At 37.9% G+C, this 23,301-nt stretch overlaps 2 protein-coding genes and 1 long non-coding RNA gene across 5 annotated transcripts in view; 1 reads left to right on the top strand and 2 right to left on the bottom strand.

The window, feature by feature from the left end:
* LOC129417641 (uncharacterized) overlaps positions 1-14,977 on the top strand; it is a 90,431-nt gene extending 75,454 nt beyond the window's left edge. The window contains exon 3 of one of the 2 annotated variants that reach the window (XR_012370566.1): positions 14,601-14,977. This is a non-coding gene — a long non-coding RNA (uncharacterized lncRNA). The remainder of the gene's footprint in view (positions 1-14,600) is intronic. The other variant, XR_008635817.2, reaches the window with a different exon arrangement.
* On the bottom strand, positions 290-15,500 carry tedc1 (tubulin epsilon and delta complex 1). 2 transcript variants are annotated; one of them, XM_055172460.2, is made up of 8 exons: positions 15,253-15,500; positions 14,854-14,944; positions 14,553-14,764; positions 9,480-9,653; positions 9,282-9,371; positions 6,014-6,100; positions 2,324-2,524; positions 290-818 (listed from the first exon to the last, which is right to left on the bottom strand). In XM_055172460.2, the coding sequence occupies exons 1-8, from the start codon at positions 15,382-15,384 to the stop codon at positions 456-458; spliced, it is 1,350 nt and encodes a 449-aa protein (XP_055028435.2). In that variant the 5' UTR covers positions 15,385-15,500; the 3' UTR covers positions 290-455. The 2 variants fall into 2 exon arrangements, with proteins under 2 accessions (XP_055028435.2, XP_073725742.1); XM_073869641.1 differs by lacking the exons at positions 9,282-9,371; positions 9,480-9,653.
* A 2,181-nt stretch (positions 15,501-17,681) lies between these two features.
* Positions 17,682-22,343, bottom strand: dnal1 (dynein, axonemal, light chain 1). Its single transcript, XM_055173235.2, has 8 exons — positions 22,226-22,343; positions 20,469-20,507; positions 20,230-20,339; positions 20,081-20,136; positions 19,931-19,986; positions 19,713-19,839; positions 18,282-18,422; positions 17,682-18,020 (listed from the first exon to the last, which is right to left on the bottom strand). Exons 1-8 carry the CDS (start codon positions 22,298-22,300, stop codon positions 17,971-17,973), a joined length of 654 nt encoding a protein of 217 aa, XP_055029210.1. The 5' UTR covers positions 22,301-22,343; the 3' UTR covers positions 17,682-17,970.
* Between the last annotated feature and the right edge of the window lie 958 nt (positions 22,344-23,301).

Raw genomic sequence — 23,301 nt, 5'->3', positions numbered from 1 at the left:
TTTGATTTTTCTCTAACTTCGATCCTCGGGGATTGGAAAACAACAAGTATGACCTACTTTGGAAACTGCGGGCAGTTTTTCTCTCAAGAAATGGCAAGCATTACATTATTTTTTTAAATGTCTTTCATTTCCTCCCGCACAAAACAGAGTACTCGAGAACAGAGGTCAGCTTATTTGTCTGAGTAAGTCATTAGAGTTGTTTTCTCAGAGTGTGGTTTCATGTACTTCAGTATTCAAACGAAACTAAATCGTTGTACACCACGCATAAACAAGTACAAAGAACACAGTCTTGAACATGGCAAGTTTATTTTCTGAACATACTACAATAGGTACATAAATAAATAGACAAAAAAAAACAAAGATTCCTGTGCTGCCACATATGTCAATTTCTTAGGGACACGAACTACAGCCTGTCCAGTTCAGTCCCACTGTATATAAAGTAACACACAAACTCTTTACCTCTTGATTGGTGGGATGAGTACCACCCCCTCCATCGTGCTGGCAAGTCTATGGATTTCGACTTTCATATTTTGCCTCAGTCGTTCTAGCTGCCATTGCAGTAAGGCTTCTCTGTCCCTCAACTCTTTCAAAGCCAAGAATGCCTGGAGCTTTCCGGCTGTCGCAGTCAGGCCAGGTTCCCCTGTCTGTAACCTGCGAGATAAATTTGCGGTTGGCGAATCCTGGAGACATGGCAGGAACCCTCTTGATGTGATTGTGGGGGTGTTTACGAGACGGAGTCCCTCCAAATAGCCGGCAACTTTCTTCTCCTCATCTATTTTCTGCTTTTCAGAGAGCCGAGAGACCTCCTGACGTCGCCCCTTAATAAGAACGAGAGCAAAGAGTCAGATCTCGACAGACTGGAATACTGATCAAACATCAAATGGATACAAATATCAAAAGAAGAGGCGTTGCGTTAGACTAGATAATAATGCAAGTTGGAATATATATGTGGACTCTTGCAAAACCAAAAAATATGGAGTTGAACTGATGTGAAGAAAACATTCAGACATTCATAACCCCGCAAGACTATTCTAACAGGTTAGATCTGGAGTTGTATATCAAACAGTGTGTCTACATGTGGCAGTCTATCCATTAGTGTAGAAACCACCTAAGTATCCATCAGACACATTAAATTGGCTTTTTTAATAAAATGTGTAATTTATTCAGGCAACAAAAGAATGCAATGATGAGATGACCTGGTTTTTATAACTTTTATTAAGCTCTATCCTTTCTTATTATCAGGATATTTAAAAATCTTTCTGAAGTCTGTTGAAAGACCCTTTGAACACAGGATATAAAACATGATGAAGGAACTTCTGCAACAATGTGAATTTTCCACTGGGATGAATAAATTATCTATCTATCTATCAATCATACTGTATCTATCTATGTCTGTCTGTCTGAAGAAATTGAGAAACAAAGTAGAAAAACGATAAAGTGATTCATTTCCTAAATTTAAAGCCACTATCTATCATACTGTATGTATGTATGTATGTATGTATGCATGTATGTATCTATCATTTGTATGTTTGAATCTATCATATGTATCTATCTATGCATGCATCTATCTATGCATGTATCTATCTATAGTATCTATCTATCTACAGTATTAATCTATGTATGTATATATGTAACTGTCTATCTACAGTATCAATCTCTGCATGTATGTATGTATCACGTATCTATCTACAGTATCTATCTATAGTGTATATATGTGTGTGTGTGTGTGTGTGCATGCATGCATGTATGTATCTATCATATGTTTCTATCTAAAGTATCTATGTGTCCATCTATCTATGTATGTATAGATCATATATGTATCTACAGTATCTATCTATTGTATGTATGTATGTATGTATGTATGTATCTATCTATCTATCTATGTATCTACAGTATGTATCTATCTACAGTATGTATGCACATCTATCAAACCTCTAATAAATTAAGGCTACGGAGAAAGTAGGATTTGAAAAAGGGTTTGAGAAAAAGGATGTAGTGATTCATTTCCTGAATTTACCGCAGCACTGCATGTATACTTTATGGTGTAGGCAATCCTAGAATGCACTAAGGACAGAAAAAATGTCATAGTTCATATTAAAATTTAAAACAGAGCCCTCAAATGCAAGAGTGAGTTTATATAGATTTTTGTTTTGTGATTGTTAAAGCTACACTGTCGGCATCTTAAATACCAAACCTGTCAGAACTTAAACCTCGGTACTGAAATGAACTCAAAGTTTTGAGTGAAATCCTGACCTTATTATAAGTTTAAGCTATCCTGTCTGCACTCATGCAGGTGAATCTTATCTACCGGGTGGTCAATTACCTGTGAGGTAAGCGTGGACTGCTCTATTCGTCTGACCCTCAGTTCTGTCTGTAGCCTCAGCAACATCTTGTCAAGCCGTCTGACGGTCCTCTTGGCCTTGCTGCCGTGGGGACACTTAAGAGCAACATCCTGCACCCCTGGTGGCCAATTGTCAGAGTTCACTTCAGACGCATCGGCGAGAGAGCTGTCAATCACGCTGTCCTGCACAAAGACAATGGCATGAGTGCGACAATTCTAAGATTGGGACATTTTGTGCTTATAAAGCCATGCCAAGTCAGCATGCTTTGCTAAAAAAATTAGAAAGTCCTAATTAAATCAGAAAAATTGCAGCAGGTGCTCATTTAAAACCACACTCTTAGAAAGGATGTGTTAATTTTTTACACATCTTTGTGCTTAAGCTTGTAACACATTATGTGTAATTTTAACACATAATGTGTTATTTTGTGTTAATTTTGTGTCAAAATATAACTCAACTTGTGTTAAAAGTAACACAAAATGTGTTTTTTTTAATAATAACACAGTGATGGGTAAATTCTGGGACAACGCATTTAGTTACGCGACATTGTCTGAAAAAAATCATCATACGTTTACATTGAGGCTGTACTGATGTTGCTCTTCTTATCAGTGTTGTTGTGTTATGAGCGCTTTTTTATTTGAAATACGAGTGGTAGTTTTATTGTATATCGCGTATAGCGCAGACAATTTGTTGCAAATTCAGAAATATGAGAGAATACACGGTTGCTTTTACTACAGAGCACGTGCACGGGCATGCCGCATCATAGGTAGGGAGAGAGCTCGGACACAGACTCACATCAGAACGGGTATGTGTGGGAAACACTACTGCTAACCTTTTGTTAAGTCACTCATGATAACCTTGATCAGCCGTCTTCTCTGTCAGTACACTCTTAGAACGAATGTGTTAAAAACAACACATTAGTGTTGATTCTGGGACAACACACTAAATGCGTTGTCCCAGAATTCACCCATTGCTGTGTTATTATTGAAACAACAAATTTTGTGTTACTTTTAACACAACCTGTGTTATATTTTAACACAAAATCAACAGAAAATGACACATAATGTGTTAAAATTACACATAATGTGTTAAAAGCTTACCACACAATGATGTGTAAAAAATTAACACATCCTTTCTAAGAGTGTAACATCCGTGACTGTTGACGTTTAGGCGAAAAAGAGAAAGTACACGAGGACCACGGAGTTAAATACTTTTCACTGTTATGTGAGAGAGGCGCGCAGCAAAGAGAGGGGAGGGGCTGGGGGCGCGCGCTGTTGAGGCGCTGCACACAACAAGAGAGGGAGGATCGAAGGCGCGCCGAGCGCTCGCTGCAATGAATTAAGCCGTTTTAAATAGTAAAATTAAAATGTAAATGGCAATCATGAAAAATCTATTTATGGCGGCCAGTGTTGATTCTGTGGCGGCCCGTCACATATAAATGAATATATGGGAAACACTGCCTTTAACAGTATGTGACTGTGTTTACCAAAAATTATTATTTTTATATTTTTGAAGGTTACCGATGTTTTAAAATGATAAACGTACTGGGGGTCTTTGCTCCCCCCTACCATTAAGGTGTCCTTGGTATGAAAAAGGTAGAAGAGCTGCAAACTTTAGGTGTTTACAAAGGTGTAGTTTTTGTAATGCTGCGTTTACACCAACCACGTTTGAGGCGTCAAAAATCGCGTCTACCTAGTTTGCCTAGTTTGAATGCATTTGCACGTCTAAATGCTAAATTTGCTTCTTGTGGGAGGGGCAAGTGCTATGCGGTTGTCTGTTTGCAAGATGACTGATGTTGATTGTGCATTTATCGAAAGAGTTACCGGTTTGAATTTGGTAACCTTATAGGGGGAAAATAAACGGCGTGGGTCGATAAACGTCACGTGACTCAAAAGTGAAATGCGTATTACAACTTACCAGGTTGCCCAATGTCCTCCCTGACACTCTTCCAAGCAAGGTCCTTTTTATTCTTGTCTCCATAGAAATAAGAACTTGTGTGGTATAGCTCCGGGTGACTGTTTACAGACAATATCAAGCGTTCCTTCAGGTTGAATGAGTGACTCTGGGCGGGGCTGCCGCCACAGCAAGGAGGCTCCTGATTGGTTAATGGGGCACGAAATTCCGCCAAAGCTAAAATTTTTCAACTCGGGCGTCAGCTGCAAATTCACGTCAAACGCAAAATGCACAAAAAGCACCATTCGCGCGTACCGCGACAGGCACTCAATTCGCGCCATTCGCGCGAACTAGACGCGAGAGTTAGGCGGAATTGCTTCTTTCGCGCAGCGCCAAACGCCTCATTCGCGCCGCGAGACCTCCGGACACGTGTCAACGCATCTTCACCTTGACTTAACATTAAAATCACTCGCGCTTCACGCCTCTACTGCGGCTGGTGTAAACACAGCATAAGGGTACCGCGCCCCGTCACAGCTTTTGTACCATATTTTCTATAAGTAAGGGGTATTGTTGTCACAAACTAATTTAAGCGCATTGCTATGTACCTGCTAGGGTGTGACTGCTTACTGGTCAATAGAAATAAAGTCTGATATCCTGGTCCCCAGATTATGTCCTTGTATCTCTCCTACAACATACCCCTACAGGCTTTTATCACCAGTTTTATCATCTGCCAGACAAAATCTTTCAGAAACATAATAGCATACCTATTCACCTCCAGTATGGGCAATAATACTGATGCTTGGACTGGCAGGCACTACTAATAACATTTTATTGTTCAAACATTAACATTACATAAAAAGATTTCCCGAATTTCACTCCAAAAATTTTATTTTCAGTATAAGATCCTGAGTCTTCCAAAAAGTTTCTGTGAGCAGCTCTGAACTTAAATCGATGCTTTAAAAAACATGTGCTAATCCACCAATAGCTGACACTTAAGAGCTCTTCAATCACCCTTTTATGTGGACAGTGACAAGACAATCCTGTCCAAATAGCACTCTGTCCCCAAAATGTTTGGCTTTCATCAAGCACCATAGATTTCTCATTGACACGGTGGAGCTTCTGTTTGATTTCCATTTCGTGACTTTTCGGATTTATTCGACAAGGGAACACTGAACCTCTGTGTTTCAAAGCCACACTCTAAAGTTCTTACAAAAAGCCTCCGGATATTGAATTTACAAGGTTCAATGTATTTCTAAAATCTACTCTTTTTTCAGTATGCCCAATGAGAAGGGGGTTATTACAGTTTGGTGAAACTGAAGTAATTCACATAATGCACTTTGCCTTCATTGTGTGACTTGATTGAAAAACGCAGACCTTTCAATATTCTGATGTGCTAGGCCCGACTTAATTTGTCCAACTTAAAGACCCCCATGAGATCACCTCTCTTACTGAAAAGCAGTTAAAACTTCCCCTTTTTTTGCATCAAGACGCACACTCTGTGAAAACCCGAACTCCTGCCAAGTGCTCAGAATCCACTCCCGCTACCCGCAGACTGCTTTACAACTTCATTTCAACTTGAACAGGTGCCAAGACGAGTAGGGCTCGTATCTGACAGATTCAGAGCCTGGGAGTGCTAGTGTATCAGAGTGAGTGACAGCATAAAGCTGGGCGAGGTTACCATTACCAGTGCAGCAGTCTGGCTCTTAACAGCTTGGGTAATATACATATTAGATTTAGAGTCATTGGTAGGTTTTAAGTTTGCGAACAAATTACAAACATACCATCCAGCACCAGAATAAAGGCTCGTGAAGCTTCCAATCCAGATATGCTTCCAGAATTCGGTTCAACATCTTTATTCGCTCCAGATCCTACAACAGAAGCAAAACATAAGAAGTGATTACACACAGTTTTGAAAACGTTAAATCCCCCGGTGGCCCTACAGTGCAACTACAGTTTAGTGCACACTTGGCAGACGCTTTGATCTTCACTCATAGGCAATTTTTCCTTGTAGGAGCCCGGCTAATGCCTCACATCTCTTGGACAAAAGTGCTCCAGGGACTTGAAGCAGATAACTGCTCTTAGTACCCCACACACGCTGAAGGGCAATGGAGAGAAAGTTCCCCGATCTGCCCACTATCCTTCACAGAGCTTGAGAAGAGAGAGCTATTATCGTCTATCTGGACTCATCCCACGTTGTATACACCAGAGACTTAGACTTGACAAAGCACCCTTCACCCCTCATGCTCGCTTCCGCATCTGCCCTTGTAAATGTAACCTTGAGAAACAACCATCATCTGAAAAGTGCTTACGACAGATATTTGAGTAGTGTCTTTGAAGCGCCATCATTTAATTTGATTCAGTTCTTTTAAATGTTACAGTGAATCAATTCAAAACACAGATTCAATTATTCGCTTACATCATCAATTAAAGGTCCACTGTGTAGATTTTCAGCGGCATCTAGTGGTGAGATTGTGAAATGCAACCAATGGCTCAGTACACAGCTCACCCTTCCCTTTCAAAACGCAGAGAAGCTACCGTAGCCGCCACAGGAAAAACACGTCATCGTCTGACAAAATGAGCTATATAGAACAGTTAGCAACCTGATGGCGCGAAATGGCAACTTCCATGTAAGAGGACCTGCGGTGTATGTAGATAAAAACGGCTCGTTCTAAGGTAATAAAAACAATATAGTTCATTATGTATGGTCTTTGGTCTTTATACAAAACTGAATATATAGTTATGTATATTATTTTGCATTTCTGTCAAATGACCCTTCTAATTGTGGGTTCACACCAGCCGAGTTTAATGCTTCAAAATCGCATCTACCGTGCCTAGCTTGCCGCTTGAACAGTTTGAGTTTACTCGTTTCATTAACGCGTGACATTCTAGTCATCGAGACATTCACGTGGAAATTTGTGTCATGAGAGGGGCTTCTGCGACTCCGCTCGCTTCCTGTTATCACGTCACTACTAGAGCAAGCTCCTGATTAGTGTTGGGCGATATGCCCCATTTTGAGATCGTCCTATCGTCAGCCTGTAAGATCGGCGATACACGATAGTTGCAGTTGTTTACTCATTTTTTATTTGTAAATTTTTTACTAATTATAACAAGTAACTTGATTGGTGGACAAAAAGAACAGGAGCAACACCGTCATGACCGCAACCTTCTTAAAACTGATGCTATTAATGCGAGCGCGTCAATAAAACCCTATCCATGATTACTTAATAACTGTAAAAACATGCATCTGCACACACACACAAACACACACACGTGCGCGCACATACAAACAATTCACTGCATTTAGTGCTGTTGCAGAAGGCTACTTGTGTCAAGCTGTGGTGCTCCCAGAGGTGCCTTTTTAAAAACACTGGTCCAGCGGAACGCGATCATATTTTAAACACAATCATATTTTAAACATGAAGGACGTGTTGCTACAACTCATTATAATGCATATCATAAATAGGATTAGTGATCTGACTTCGGACAGAGCGCAGCTCTCTGCACGTACGCGAGAGTGAGAGAGGCGCCAATATGCAGCGGGTCATATTTTAAACAAAAAGTAAAGTTTGCCTCAGCTCGCATGAAACGGATTAAACTGAACAAATACATAAGGATTACTACTTTAATTTATGTTTAGACTTCGGACAGATGCGAGAGCGCGTGCACGTGAGACAGAGAGAAGCGCAGCTGCTCATGACGCAATGGAGTTAGTGCTAGGAGGAGTCCAAGACGCGCGCATTAAGTGCAGGTAAGTGCAAGACGGAATTCTCTATTTACAAGCTCTCCGCGAGAAGTGAAGCCCACAAACCCTTATCTGAGGAAAAGCATGCAATGTGTTCATGTAAAACTATAATGATAATAATAACCATTCGCCAACTATCGTCATGACTATCGTCATGAAAGCCTGCCATTGGCGATATGTCTGAAGATCGTCGATACACGATACTATCGTCTATCGGCACAACCCTACTCCTGATTGGTTAATACAGCGCGTTTTTCCACCAAAGTACACATTTTTCAACTCGCGCGTTTGCTGCGGTAACGCTCAATTCCCGCTAACTAGATTTTACTAGGGTGTGCAAGATATACCGTTTACAATAATATCGTTGCTGTTGTTTTAACAATGTGCAAAATCATATTATCGAGTATATTATTTGCTTTTTAAAATTTGCATGTTTGTAAAAATCAACATTGTATTTATTGTTAATACTGTAGCCGATCGCCCTCTTTTAAATTTCTATGTGAAGAGTGGAGTGCACATGCCTGCAGCGCTTTTTTTGAAAACGCACGTTAATGCCAAGTGTAAACAGCCTCTGTGTCTCTCTCGTCCACTTGTGATCCGATCAACCAAAACGCATCTTAATACCAGGTATAAACAGCTCATTTGGTGGAAACAGGGCCTAAATAGCCAACATAGCCATGAAAGTGTATCTTGTTTTATCATTCTTGATGTCTGTCAATAATTTTCCACACTGTCCTTTTCGCTCTTTCCTAACATCACAAACAACCAGCCTTTTGTTAGATGTCAAAAGGAAGCCTTTTTTTCCAGATAAAACACCTCTAAAGAGCAAGGGAAACATGCAGGGAATGAGAGAGTGTGGGCCTTTTGACTTTAAAGATCAAGATCCGCCCTCTTCGTGCAAAGATTTTCCAGCCTGTCAATCTGCCACACAAAAGCACGGGGCGTCAGATACACAGAGGTAGTTATCTCACTACAACCTTCTCCAGCAAAAGCCAGGGATAAAAAACACATTGACAGCTGCGTGCAATCATCCCATGATCCGAATGAGCTTGTTACCTAGCTTACGGCGGTTATTATCGAGCGCTGATCACCATATGCTCCAACGGAGGATGGTGGCTCTTGACGTACACCCGAGGAATACAAATGCTAAATATCTCCTGAGAGAATCTGAAGGAGTAAAAGTGTTACCTGTCATGTACTGACATTTACCACGGGCTTAACTCATAATAATTGTCCAATAACCTCTACTGCATAAACCCTAAACCAAGTCAATATTTTATTCAAATCTTCTTGCATGTTCAGGGCACCTTGTCGAGTTCAGTCAATGTTGTGTTGCTGTGATGGGAACCAGTAACGTTAGTCTGGCAAGTAGCAGAAGGGTTGATACTGGAGACAGCCTAAAAAAGTCATCACAGATTACAGCTTTAGTACATGTCTGTATTTAAGTAGGCACTGTATTTATTATTACTTCAGAAAAATACTGGTTGTTGAGCTAAGTGATTTGCCTTGTGGATGAGTGTGGACTTCTCCTCTTGAGCCGAGAGTAAGCTCTTCCAATGGAGCCTTAATTTCCCATACTGCCACTGTAGTGTCTGCAGCGCCTGTTCCTTCTTTGTAGTCTCTGTGGCGGCTTCTTCTGGTCCATGTGGTACTACGTCCCTCAGACCAGGCATGACACCCTGAAGGACCATGTCGACATTATTAGAAATCTTCACAGCACTGCGCATGTATTAGAAACCGGTTTATGAAGCTAAACATGCAGGAGAGCTATGCTAAAACTATTATTAAACAATTTTTAAAACTGATTCTTAAAGGGAACAATTCACAAGACTTTTTAAGATGTAAAATAAATCTTTGGTGTCCGCAGAGTACATATGTGAAGTTTTAGCTCAAAATACCATATAGATCATTTATTATAGTATTTTAACATTGCCACTGTGTAGGTGCGAGCAAAAACGTGCTGTTTTTTTGGGTGTGTCCTTTTAAATGCAAATGAACTGATGAAATGCAAACACTGATCGCCATAATGGTGGTTTGTTGAAATTGAAGCTCAGTTGTGCTGTCAATTATTTTCTCTCTCTGCACTAAATGGCAGTTCTGCAATTGGATAGTGCAGATTAAAGGGCTGTATTATTATAATAAGATCCCCTTCTGACATCACAAGAGGAGCCACATTTTAATGACCTATTTTTTACATGCTTGCAGACTGGGTTGTTGTTTTTTTACATTTTCTAGGTTGACAGAAGCACTGGGAAACCAATTATAGCACTTAATCATGGAAAAAGTCAGATTTTCATGATATTTACTTAAAGGGATAGTCACCCGAAAATTTTAATGGTGTCATCATTTACTCACCCTCATGTTGGTCTAAACCTGTATGAGTTTCTTTATACCATTGAACACACACAAAAAAAGATATTTTGATAAATGATGGTAAGCATTTGATGGTACCCATTGACTTCCATAGTATTTGTTTTTTTATCATACTATGGAACTCAATAGGTACTGTGAGCTGTCTGGTTAGTTACCATCATTTATGAAATTATCTTATTTCGTGTTAAATGAGGGTGAATCAATGATAGGGCTTCAAGATTTGGAGAAAAAATCTAATTGCGATTTTTCTGATCAAAATTGCGATTCGCGATTTAAAGTGCGATTCATTCGTATATAATAAAAGAGCTACATCCAGGTTTGTTGTGTGGTTTTAATAGCACCAAAGAAAGATGCTGTGCTACTGTTTATTTAAAACCTCTTAAACATTGTACCAAGTTGTCTGCAGGACTTTGCTCTTCTGCAGACAAACTTTTTTTTTAAATCTAAGAACATTAAAATACAATTTAACAAAAATTTATTGAAAGTTTTATTTAAAATAACATATAGGCCAATCAATGTATTTTGGCTGTCACTACAACAATGCTTCTGACAAGCAAATGTTTAGTTTTTTCTTTTAATCTTAAGACTATACTCATCTTGTTTTACTTTTCAGGCATCTGTAATAAATGTAAATATATTAGTTATTAGAATCTATGATTTAACATAAGCAAAAAATACAAATAAAACACTGCACAGTCCTCACTGTAGGATTTTAAATGTGGAGCTGCAGAAGCTTGTTCAGTTAAGAGTAACCCCTCGTTCAGACAGCCAACGACAAGCAGTAGCAGAGCGACGCGATCTCATTCATTTCAATGGAAACCGGGCGACTTCCGGCGACACGAGCGACAGTGACCGTTGGCGACCGTATGGGCGTGTCCAGCGACGCGAGAAAGTTAAGAAAAGTTTAACTTTATGCAAATGTCGAGCGACTTTCGGGAGCGACTACCAATGAGAACAAAGCAGTGGAGTTCACGTCATCCTTCTCTCGTCAGTTACTGGCGTAGATGGTACTCATTTGTTTATGACTAGCAGATTTAGAAACGCCTCATTGAAAGAGACAAGCGACACACAGCGATAATGTCGCTGGCTGTCTGAACGAGGGGTCAGGAGTGATTTTAATTTTTGGTGTGTAATAAACATTTCTGACACAGAAAGCACCAGGTTACTGTCACTTTAAGACACAAGACAGCTTTAAAACTGCTCTGCTTCAATATACTGATAAATATCCAGCTGTTTATGTTCACTTAGACAAGAAAGAAAATTTAAGTTTAGTGATCACGCGTGTGCTGACTGCTCTCTGTGTGCGCGCTTCATGAACCCTCGTGCCTGTAAATATTCAAAGCGGTGAAGATGTGCGCGTGCAAGAAAGTATAATGTACCTCTTTCGTCTGCTGTGTTCCGGGCTTTAATGAAACCTGCTTATAGTCTGATGAGGCGCTTGTCATTGTTTGCGATGCATGACGAGAAACGGACGTATACACCTGTTTTTAAGTCCAACATTACACAAAAGGGAAATGTTTTCGCGCATTTCTGTCCTTTCATTTGCCGGTTAATGAGTTATAATGGGTTTTTAAAATGACTGAATCCAAAATCTGCCAACTTCATGATATTCCGCGTTATGCAGTTAATTCCATTTGTATGCATTTCGCGATTCTGTCCGTGTTTTCCGCATCGCGGAAATCATATGTCCGTACACTTTGTTGAGGAGTTGAACTGCTGCTCGCGCTCATGTTTTACAAATGATGTTATTATCTGACGTGTAGTCAGCACCTCAGTGTTGATGCACTCTATTGGTTTAAACTGCATCAAACGTAAAATGCGCATGAAGCGAACTGTCAAAAACTGCGTACTAGATGATTGTTATATTTGATAGTTTTGAATCGAAATAATCGCAGCTCTTGCGATTCAAAAATCGCATCCATTCACATCGCGATTTCGGTTTAAAAACGATTAGTCGTGCAGCCCTAATCAATGATGACAGAAATTTCATTTTTGGGTGAACTATCCCTTTAAGAAAATATGCATGGGTAAAACTCAGACCACAGCTCAGTGCCACACAGACTGTAAAAAAGATGGACGAGGTGCCTACATAGACTTCCATTGGGAAAAAAATGAAACTAAATATCTAAAAATTGGTCACTGGCATCTTGCTGACAACCTAAACCAAACTTATTAGAAAAGAAAACACATTTGAATGTACATCAAAATCATAAGAAATAACCAAAGTATAGAAACCATTATTTGTAGAAATATATTTAAAGTGTACTTTGCAAGCCACCAGGGAGTCATTGAAATGTTTTGGCTTCGCTATGTAGCAATACACAGGGTTCCCAGCTTAGTTACCTTTAAATTCAAGGACCTTTCAAGCACTTTCCAGGTCCAATACTAGGGCTGAGTATTGATTCAGATGTTTCAGATCGATTCGATTTCAATTCACAAGCTATCGATTCGATTTCGATTCTCGGTTCAATTTTCGATTCCGGTTCTCGGGTAGGTTTTTATACTCGATTCTCGATTCAACTCAATGAATATAGATTTAATACAAATACTATATTAATAAAAAAGCAGTTTACAAGTGGGTAATTAATAAAAAGTAATTAAAAAGACACAACACTATCGTCGTCGTCTTGCTTGTGAAATCTAAAGTGCTTCCATACTTCTGACTTCTTATGTGAAGGTGGCATCAACGTCGATGAAGCACCTGAAACTGCCATTGTAAGCACTAAATGAATAAAGAGTGAAGAAGACTAGTAATTAGATTAATGTTAATCTTACGTTTAATGTTTGCAGAAATAAATATGAAAGAAAAAATCAATTCTGCTCTTTGAGAATCGATTTTGACTCGACCACATAAAAAAAACAGATTAATTGGAAAAAATCAATTTTTTTTTTGCCCAGTCCTATCCAATATCCTCAAATTCAAGGACTAAATGTGGGAACACATTTCAAGTGAGAGCAAGGTTACATTGTGTTACCTTTAAAGATACATTGTTACAGTTCCCTTTTGAGGGAACTCGCGCTGTGTCACTGCAGTGACACTTTGGGGACGCCTCCAGGGGTAAGTGCATCTGAATGTGCATATCAAATTCAACCAATGGTGAGGCCTAACGACAAAGACAGGGTGATGCGGGAGCCAGGAAGTATATCGCTATCTGAAATATTGCCAAAGACGGCAATAAAGGGACGCAGGAAGTATGGCAAGGGAGACGCAGCGTCTTGTTCCCTTCTTAGGGAATAACAGTTACATATGTAACCCGAGACGTTTTCATCACATCAACATTTGCATACAGAAGATATAAGCATTTAAAGCGAACACTTTAGCACGTGTGTTTAAAAAGTCTCGAATTTTTATGATATTATCCTACACTACACAGGGAATAAGGATTTTTTTTTCAGAAAACTTCTTGCATAAAATAGATTTAAGCACTTTCAATGACCTGTATCTATGCATGTATATTTTCAAAAACTTCCCCAGAATCACAAACTTTCAAGGATTTCAAGGACCCGTGGGAACCCTGAATACAAGGAGCTGAGCTGCCAGGGCATTGCTAGGCGATGCACATTCTCTGGATGGTTGCTTACAGGCCCAACTCAAAATCTTATGATATTGTATAATAAATGTATAAAAAAAAAATGTATCCACCAAACAAAAAACACAAGTTAGAATGCTTAAGACAGTAAAAGCAGACCTCAACAGGCCAAGCCACACAATGCTTGCCTTAGCAAGCCCCATAAAATAGATAAAACTAAGCAGATTCTGAAAGCCTCTACTAGATTAAAGGTTTAGGACTTGACCAATTAGATTTCCAGGAATGGGTGAAACAACTTTACAATTGATCCATAAGCAAACAGGATTTTATTCATTCTGATCTGTTTGTAATTTATTTTTATTAAAAAGTCAATTAGATTAGGCCAGCCAAGAGCAAACACGACCACAAGGTAATCTTTTAGCTTATGTGAAGCCTAAAGCTAACATTGTTCCTGTGGTTTAAAATTTCTGTGTCTATGGGCATCAAAATACAGTAAAGTGCTATTCTGCTCTCCGCTGGCTATACACAGAATAGCACAAAGTTATATGAACTGCTATCTTTCCCTTGCAAAATCAATAATGGATTAAGAAATCTATTCATTTCACAGTAATAGAGCTAAACTGTCCATAAACATTTTTATAAATCATATAATCACATCAAAACTGAATGTCTCACCTTTGCGGCAGATGAAAGTGTGTCTAACTGATGAACTTTCTCTGCCAGCAGGAACTCCAGCAGATTCCTATGCGACAGCACCCAGCCGAATGCTAGAAGTAGATCTCGGCTCCCCACCTCTTTTACGTGACTAGGGGACCGAGGCCCCACAACCCACGGAGCCCCATAACCACAGTGCCACAAAGCACTCTTTACAAACAGAAGTTGTGTGTCTGTAAGCACAATAGTTAGACACAGTGGGCTACATGAATAATTACATATCAAACATAAATCTGTAGTGGTGAGCAGCCGTAAGTTTTACCCAAATCTTGGTGTTTGGAGTCCTTGCACTCACAATCCAACACAAAGGCTCTCTGCAGGAGACTGCATAACAAACTCCACATGTCCACTGCCTGAAAGCAAAAATAAAAACATGTTTTTGAGCACATTGAGCTATTTGAGCCGACTTACATTAAATTAATATCGATATGAACATGCAAAATATGGAGAGAGAGAGAGGGAGAGAGAGAGAGAGAGAGAGAGAGAGAGAGAGAGAGAGAGAGAGAGAGAGAGACCATGGTAACGTTATATGTCTGAAAACATGGTAATGTAGTTCTACCATACTTTTTGTTATCGCCGTTTTAAGCTATGATACTAAATATTGGCTATATTAGTAGTTATACAGTTATATTCATGAAACATTGCATAAGACAGAACCTACTGCATCTTTTCTGTTGAATTTGGCTCTCCTAAAGGCATCGGCTGTCGGGATCGACTCGACGCTTAATCCAGAAAGAAGCTTACAAAGAGACGCAATGACTTCCTTGACTTTAACACTCTTTTCACGCTGCATTTTGTGGTGTAGTTTGTTTAATTTTGAGGTCTGAGTCGTTAAGCAACAGGCACTTCCTAGTTGGGATACATTTCAGTTTTGATTAGCTATGTTTTCGGCGCGTTATCTGATTGACGTGAACGCTGTCCAATAAGAACTCTGGACCGCCCACTTCGTCATAGAGCATGTGCGTTAGCAGCGTTCAAAAAAAAAAAAAAAAATAAATAAAATAAAATAAAAAAAAAATAAAAAAAAAAATAAATAAAATAAAAAAAAAATATTTAATGTACCAAATGTCTTCATTCTTTCTGTGTAACTTATTTTTTTATTTGCGTTTTAAACAGCATACTTTGCTTTTAGATAGTTGAATGACAATCTGTCGCAATTCTCTCATTTTGACTGTAGATTTCTTGGTTGTTATTATTTAGTATTTGTTTATTTTGTAAAAATACAGTTGCCTTTAGCATGGTTAGTTGAGCATGGTCACAGTATCACATAAAATATGATACAGCTCTCCCTCGTAGGTTGTAAATATGTTGTTGAAACTAAAAACACAATTATGTTGAATAATTTTGGGTTAAAAGAAGTAGTTAAATGAATGGTGTATGGCATTTTAAAAACTATACTGCCATCTATTGTTAAAGTGTAGTATCTTTCATCCAACGCAAAACATTAAAAATTCAACATACTGTAGTAATAATAAAATTGCAATATTTTAATTACAATCTTTTGGCAGAGGACATTGTTTATTTTTCTTTTAATATAGAAAAACAATTAATCATATTTAAAGAGGTCACAAAAACTGCATACTGTATGAATTCCTTATAACAGTGGTTCTCAAACTAGAGGTCGTAAATTCTGTGTAATTAAACCTCAGAACAATAAGGCTACTAACCAACACCACTACATTCATTGTATAATTTAATATGTTTTGTTTATTTCAAATTGTAAGTTTTGGAATGTTTATGTCATAAATTTTCTTTGGGGGGTCACGAAGGGATGCACCGTACACAGAGGGGCTGCACACCGAAAACGTTTGAGAAGCACTGCCTTATAAACATGCTTTAATTATGCATATCATGCCTTTAATGCTTAAAATGTTATATTTTTAAAAAAAATCATATAAAATAATTAACAAGAAAAAGTCCAATTTAATTTTAACTTTTATATTACAATTTTGGATTTAGCATCACTGCCACAATGATTTCCCCTTAAGTTTTTTAAAATTAATTTACTCTATAGAGACATGCAACACAGTGTCAAATTGATATGCAATCAATATACTAATGATGTTAACTGCATGACAAAAATAGCAATTACCGTAAAACTTCAAATAATAGCCGAGTCCCAAATAGACGCCTGTCTCTTTTAGACGCCTGGTGTGACAACAGGTTTGGGTAAATAAACGCCTGTCTCAAATAAAGGCCTGGTCTGTTTTTAAGTTTCGGGTTGTATTTAATCTTCTAAAACCCGTCAGATAGTCTGTTTAAGACAGTTCTTTGGTGCAGATTGAACACGCTAAAGTTTTTTTTGCTTACCGGTAGATGTCACGTGACAGACGCAGTTGTTCCTTTACTCATCACTATGACAACACAACAAGCTTCGTCGCCAGGATTGAGGTGATGATGACAGTAGCGAAGTGGCAAGGGAGAGTCAGGACTTTTCCCGGTGGGCCGGTAGTGTTTTGGGGCCGCTGATAATAGCCGGCTTTCAGTCTTTTGTCATGCATGCACTCCCGCCACACATTGTATTTCTCACGCGGAAACACTATTAATCATATTTAATATGCTGCAGCGCCTAAAATGTATCTGGCCGCACTGCTCTCTCTCTCTCTATCAAGCCCGTCTTCCCTAGAGTTCTAGTCGAGCGAGCCAATACAAAAAAAAAGAAAGAGGCTACACAATAGCCAATCAGAAAATAGCACTGTTGTATCTGGGTAAGATTTCACGCAACAACCAATAAAAAAACATATCATTGTTTGCTTTATTTATACTGCCAATAATTTAAGACTGTTGTTATTACACGAACTAATTTGTTAAACACATTCAAATTAAAAATAAAACGTAATATGTGGTAACCTCCTGCTGTCATGCTGGAACAATTAAATTAAAAGCCTGTCTCTTATAGACGCCTGTCTCTTTTAGACGCCTGGTGTGATGATAGGTTTGGGAAAATAAAAGCCCGGGCTATTATTTGAAGTTTTACGGTAATTAGTATTTTAATACAGTTTAGTCCTTTTGTGGTCATTAATAATCTTTAGACACAGCACATTTAATTATTCATAACAGAGACAACTTAAGAGTAGTGAGTCCTGCAAAAAGAATTTACAGCTTTATTGTTTATAAAATATTTCAATATTTCATTAGTACCATTTATTCTGTCCTCCTGTACAATCCATAAATTATACATTTCTTCTTGTGCTAAAACATGTGTGCTTTTCTTTTCCAATAGTGTTCAAGTCTAAGAAAGTCAATGTAGCTCTTTTGCTTATATAAATACACAATAAGAAATAAAAATAATGGAAATATTGCACAAATTTTTCATCGCTAAAATGCTGGTGTTTGAACTGTAAAAATATACCAAGTTCAATATTTTATAAAATTTTCATTAACTTTCCCCTTCAGTTTCCTCTTCCTCGCGCTTGATGACTGGGTTACCTAAAAAAGAAAATTATTATTATTTTCCGGGACCATATTCCATTTATTAATGTTTCATTAATTGTCATAAAGTGATACTATCTGCTGTTAAACAACAATTCATTCTGGTGCACTAATTTGAATAGACAAATTGTGAATGTTCGCTAAATAGCACCAGAAAGTTTTACTTTCTATTATTATATCTAAAATGTCAGTAAACAGTATAATTCTTCTGAATTCCTTATAGGTCAAACGAGTCTTTAAAAACGAACTGATTCTCACCATCTAGTTTTTTAAGCTTGGGAAGCCTTTTAGTAGCTTCCTCTATCCAGTTACCATCAGCAGCATATTTTTCTTCTAATGGGTTTCCCACAAATACGAGGTCCACCAATGATGGGAGGTCTGCCAGCTTCAGGAACTCAGCTAAAAACAGACAGCTTCATAAAATGCAGATTCTGCACACGTTTACAATGCATTTATATAGGGTTGTATGATAAAAATGTTGTAGTAAACAGCTTTTAAACTTGAAATACAACATTTTTAAGTTTAAATATGCTTCCGGACTATCAGTAATTAGGGTTGCAAAATTACGGGAATTTTCGAGTTTGGAAACTTTTAATGGGAATAAACAGGAATATGGGAATTAACAGGAATATATAGGAATTAATGGGAATAAACTGTGTGTTTGAATTGCAGAGTTGCCTATAACAGGGAACTTAAATGTAAAAATCTTGCCGCATAATTTTGTTTAAACAACAAGATTTAATCCAATTTCAGTTGAATTTCTACCCTACACAGCACATTGCTTACTGAACCTGGTGCACACAAAATAATGTCAAAATGTCCATCTTTGCATGTATTCACGTAAATTACATAAATTTGTTTAAAATTTCCTTGTGCTGTGTCTAAGCTAGTGTGCAACAACATTATACCATTGTAAAGACATACACTGACTGAGAAAACATTTAGATTAAATAATTCAACAAGAAGTGTCTAAAAATGACCCTTCCCCACAAACAGAAGCCACACTTGGTGCATTTGAGCCCAAGGACTTCATCAAGTCACGTACATTTTGATGATAAATATCGGATATAGACGGTTACAGCAGTAACAACATAAACAAGCGGCTGTCGTGGTCTGCACGTAACTTCCGGTAAACTCCGCTAAGAATAAACAACAACAAAGTTCTTTAAACGTAGTTTATTTATATAACAAGCAAAAAAAAATAACACATAGATTACATAGGAAACCAAAACATTTGTTATTTTCGACAAGGAATTTGTTCAAAAGATCAGTTTAGCAACTAGTCAGACCATTAAAAAAACAAAACCGGATGTAAAGTTCGGATCCAGACGTGTTTCGCGTCAGCGCACGTGCGTCCGATGAAACCGTCTATATATATTTGATCTATGGTATTATAGCTTATTTAACAAATACTAAAATGTGTTTATACATTAGCTAGCCAGCCATAAGTATCAGGATTCTACTAAATTTGTTTTACCTTGCATACATGTCTGCTTATAGCTTATGACCAAACATAATGTTTATTTATGTTTGTATGAATATATAGTTAATATTTATGCAAATAATTCCCGTAAATTCCCATTAAGTTTCAAATTTGGAATATTAAGTTCCCATAGAAAGTTTCCAAAAATTTAATGGAAACGTTCCGCCCCTTTGCAACCCTATCAGTAATGTATCTGCCATGCTCACCCCACTCCTTGACTAAGTTGTTGGAGATATACAGGACTTTAAGTTTCTTCATGACATGAATCCCCTTCAGCTTTTCGATGAGGTTATAAGAGATCCACAGCTCCTCCAGTGTATCACCTACGGCCTCCTGTGGGGATGAGAAAAGCCAAGGAATCACTTAAATCCATGGGAAGTAATCTCTTTCAACATAGGTATTGATGTTTTGTTACTTCACTTACAAGTCCATTAAGGTTTTTGATGTTATTCCTCCCCAAGGACAGTATTTTAAGGTTCTCTGAAATAAATTTGTAAAAAAATACTTTCATTAACATAAACAGTGATTCTTATAAATGCCCTCAAGTATGTATATACCAGTTATGCATACTCACTCAAGCCATTCAAGTTGGCAATTTTTTCGATGCAGTTTGTAGATAAGGATAATCTCCTAGGCAATAAAGATGTATTAAACTGTTAAAATATTTGATACATATCTGACAGGAAAATATACAAAACACACGAGTTGCATATTTAGACTCACTCGCAGTTGACAAGACTGGAGAGAGATGCATCCATCTTCTCAATGGGAGGGATCTGACTGTAAAGCTTGACTGCTGTGGCCTCACTTGCCTTTTCTTTTGCTTTCTCCTCCTGGGAAAAACCCATGCAATCATTTAACACAGTTTATGCCCTAAATATAATAAAATTGTCAGAGCAAAACATATATTTTATAGTAGAAACTACTGGGTTATCCAAAATAAAAAGTAGCAAACTTCTTACCCATTTGACCAAGGCCTCTTTAATAGTTGTTGCTTTTGCCTAAAGGAAAACAAACATGATTTGTGGTTATTTGTCACTCGAAGCAAGATAAGTTAGCATACGCACAACCGGCGCAACGTCATAGAATGTCTCTGAACAGGTTCACGCCCACTTTTGGGGGAAAACAAACTAGACTTCCCATTGACTTCCATACAAAATAGTGGAAAAAAGCAACGTTCGTACACACTCGGCAGGCGTAAATAACTTAAGAAATCACTCAGATTAAACATGTTGGGTAATTATCTGTCCACCCTGCCTGCCATAGAGCGCGAAAGATACATTAACACATTTAATTTGGTCTATATAAAAACATTCTCCTTTCATTCTCACATCGTCAAATTCGTGCAACAACGCCCCCCATTGGCCAGAGGTGTCTTACCCGGACATTTACACGTACCTCATCGAGTCAACAGGGAAGCCAGTGAATGATTTTACTTCATATTTGAAAGTTACTTAGTATTTATATATTATGTCTTTATATTTAGAGTACTGAGTGCACTTTTCCTTCCAGCCATACAACTAGCCTTAGTGATATTTCAAGCAATCACTGGATAGCGTTGTTACACAAATCTGACGCTGTGAGAACGAAAGGGACATGCTTCCACATTGACCAAATTAAATGTGTCAATGGATCTTTCGCGCTCTACGGCAGGCATCGTGGAAAGATAATTACTCAACATGTTTAATATGAGTGATTTCTTAAGTTATTTACGCCTGCCGGCTGTGTACGAACATTGCTTTGTTCCGTTATTTTGTATGGAAGTCTATGAGAAGTCTAGTTTGTTTTCCACCAAAAAGGGGCGGTGACGAAATTTACAGTCAAGTTTCCGGATGTACCGGTAGTCCGTATAATCTTTTGTGTCTATGTCAAAATACATTTAATGTATAAGTAATAATAACAATGTACATTTGAAGATACTGTGTGGAATTACAATGGTAAGCACTGCAGAAATATATTTAACGTGATTTTAGCTGAAAAAAAAGTAATTATTTAAATGTCTATTATCACTGAGTTTAGTACGCTATGTTATTCAAAAAAGTAATGTAGCAGACTAGTAACGTACACAAACGCTATCCAACAAGCTCACTGTCCTTAAAGGGATAGTGTATAAAACCTGTTTAAATGTCTTTGTTCTGATAAACACAAATAAAGATATTTTCAGGAATGTTTGTAACCAAACCAATCATGAGCCCCATTAACTTCCACAGTAGATGGAACAATTACTATGGAAGTGAATGGGGCTCATAAACGGTTTGGTTACAAACATTCCTCAAAGTATCTTCTTCGTGTTCATCAGAACAAAAGAATTTATACAGGATTGTAACAACATGAGAGTGAGTAAATGATGACAGAATTTTAATTTTTGGGTGAACTATCCCTTTAACGGCATCATGTTGACATTAGCATGTCACATCTTGCCATGCCAACTAACCTAATGTCAATAATAAGTTTAATTCTTAATAAATCGACAATTTGCTACATTCAAAATATTGTTAATTTATGTGTAACAGCTAGCAACGTAGACTCGCTACTGTATATCTACTGTAACAGATACACACAAGTGATGAGCACTAGCATTTCAGTCTTGTATGAGGCATATGTGTATTATAAACACCAAATTCTTCCCTTTCTAGTTTAGAATAATGTGTTCTTATTGTTTGCGCTATGTAATATCTCAAATAAAGTGTACTGAATGCAAAGACGAACGGAAACTCACCATGTTGTTCTTTTTGGTTGCTATGGAACTGCCCTCCCTGATGCAAAGCGCGTGCGCATAAAATGCTTCCGACATTCACTATCCACGTTCCCATTGTAAACACAAAAGCCTTGTTTGACTTCGAGCGAACTAAACTGACATGCGAATGATGTCAAAGTGCCGCGAGAGCGAGACGAAATTACTATTCCCGAATCGTTCTCGCGGTATTTAACGTCATCCGGCTGTCGGTCCTTGCAGCGCTGCATGAAGTCGAACAAGCCTATTCTTATGTACCCAAAGGGGGGTACTGAATGTGCTGGATACTAGTTATGTTCATACTAAAAATGTATTTACTGTTCATTTAAATAGTTTCGGGATAGAGCGAGGAAAAAAGATTTATCGTGCATTAAATGACAAATAATATAAATATAGTAAAACATTAATTATTAATAATTAAGCCTTAAATAAACATCCACAAACATAATTATAGTTATTAATGTATTATTCTTTGAAATTATTTTTAAACATTACTATTTCTTATTTTTTTGCATTGCAGAAACTAACAAATAACGAACTGCACAAGCTTTTACCAAATTCAAGCATTTTGTGTGTAGCGTGTATAGTTTCTCACTTTTTGCTTTGTAACATTAAATATCAAAGTCATAAAGTACGACTTGGTAATGCATTAGACCCACCATTTTGGTAAAGTAAAAACGGTTCACTGTTGTATTAAACGCAAAATAGTGTGATTCCAAAGTCAGACCACTGGGTGGGACTAAAGCCACATACAGTCTATTTCAGTCTTCATACGTACTTTCGAGGAGACCAATTTTGCGCTAATATTGCGTGCGTGCGTGCGTGTGTGCGTGTGCATGTTGGCTCTACTTTTAAAGGCCATTTTTAATACGTCCTCCTCATAAATATACTGAATCGTTTAGCAAATGGAATACTGTCGATAGGTTTTTGTGAGAATTCGGTTTAGGTGTCTATGATCAGGTGTCACAGTCGGAGACCACTATTTTGATGGTAATTACCCTTTGTTTTCAATTCATAAATCAACACCACTATTATCACACACACTTAAACGAATCATCTTA

The sequence above is a fragment of the Misgurnus anguillicaudatus genome, chromosome 7 (assembly GCF_027580225.2).
Source record: "Misgurnus anguillicaudatus chromosome 7, ASM2758022v2, whole genome shotgun sequence".
In the NCBI taxonomy this organism is placed as follows: Eukaryota; Metazoa; Chordata; class Actinopteri; order Cypriniformes; family Cobitidae; genus Misgurnus; species Misgurnus anguillicaudatus.
The sequence above is the reverse complement of the archived record's forward strand: the minus strand, read 5'-3'. Positions and strand labels throughout refer to the sequence as shown.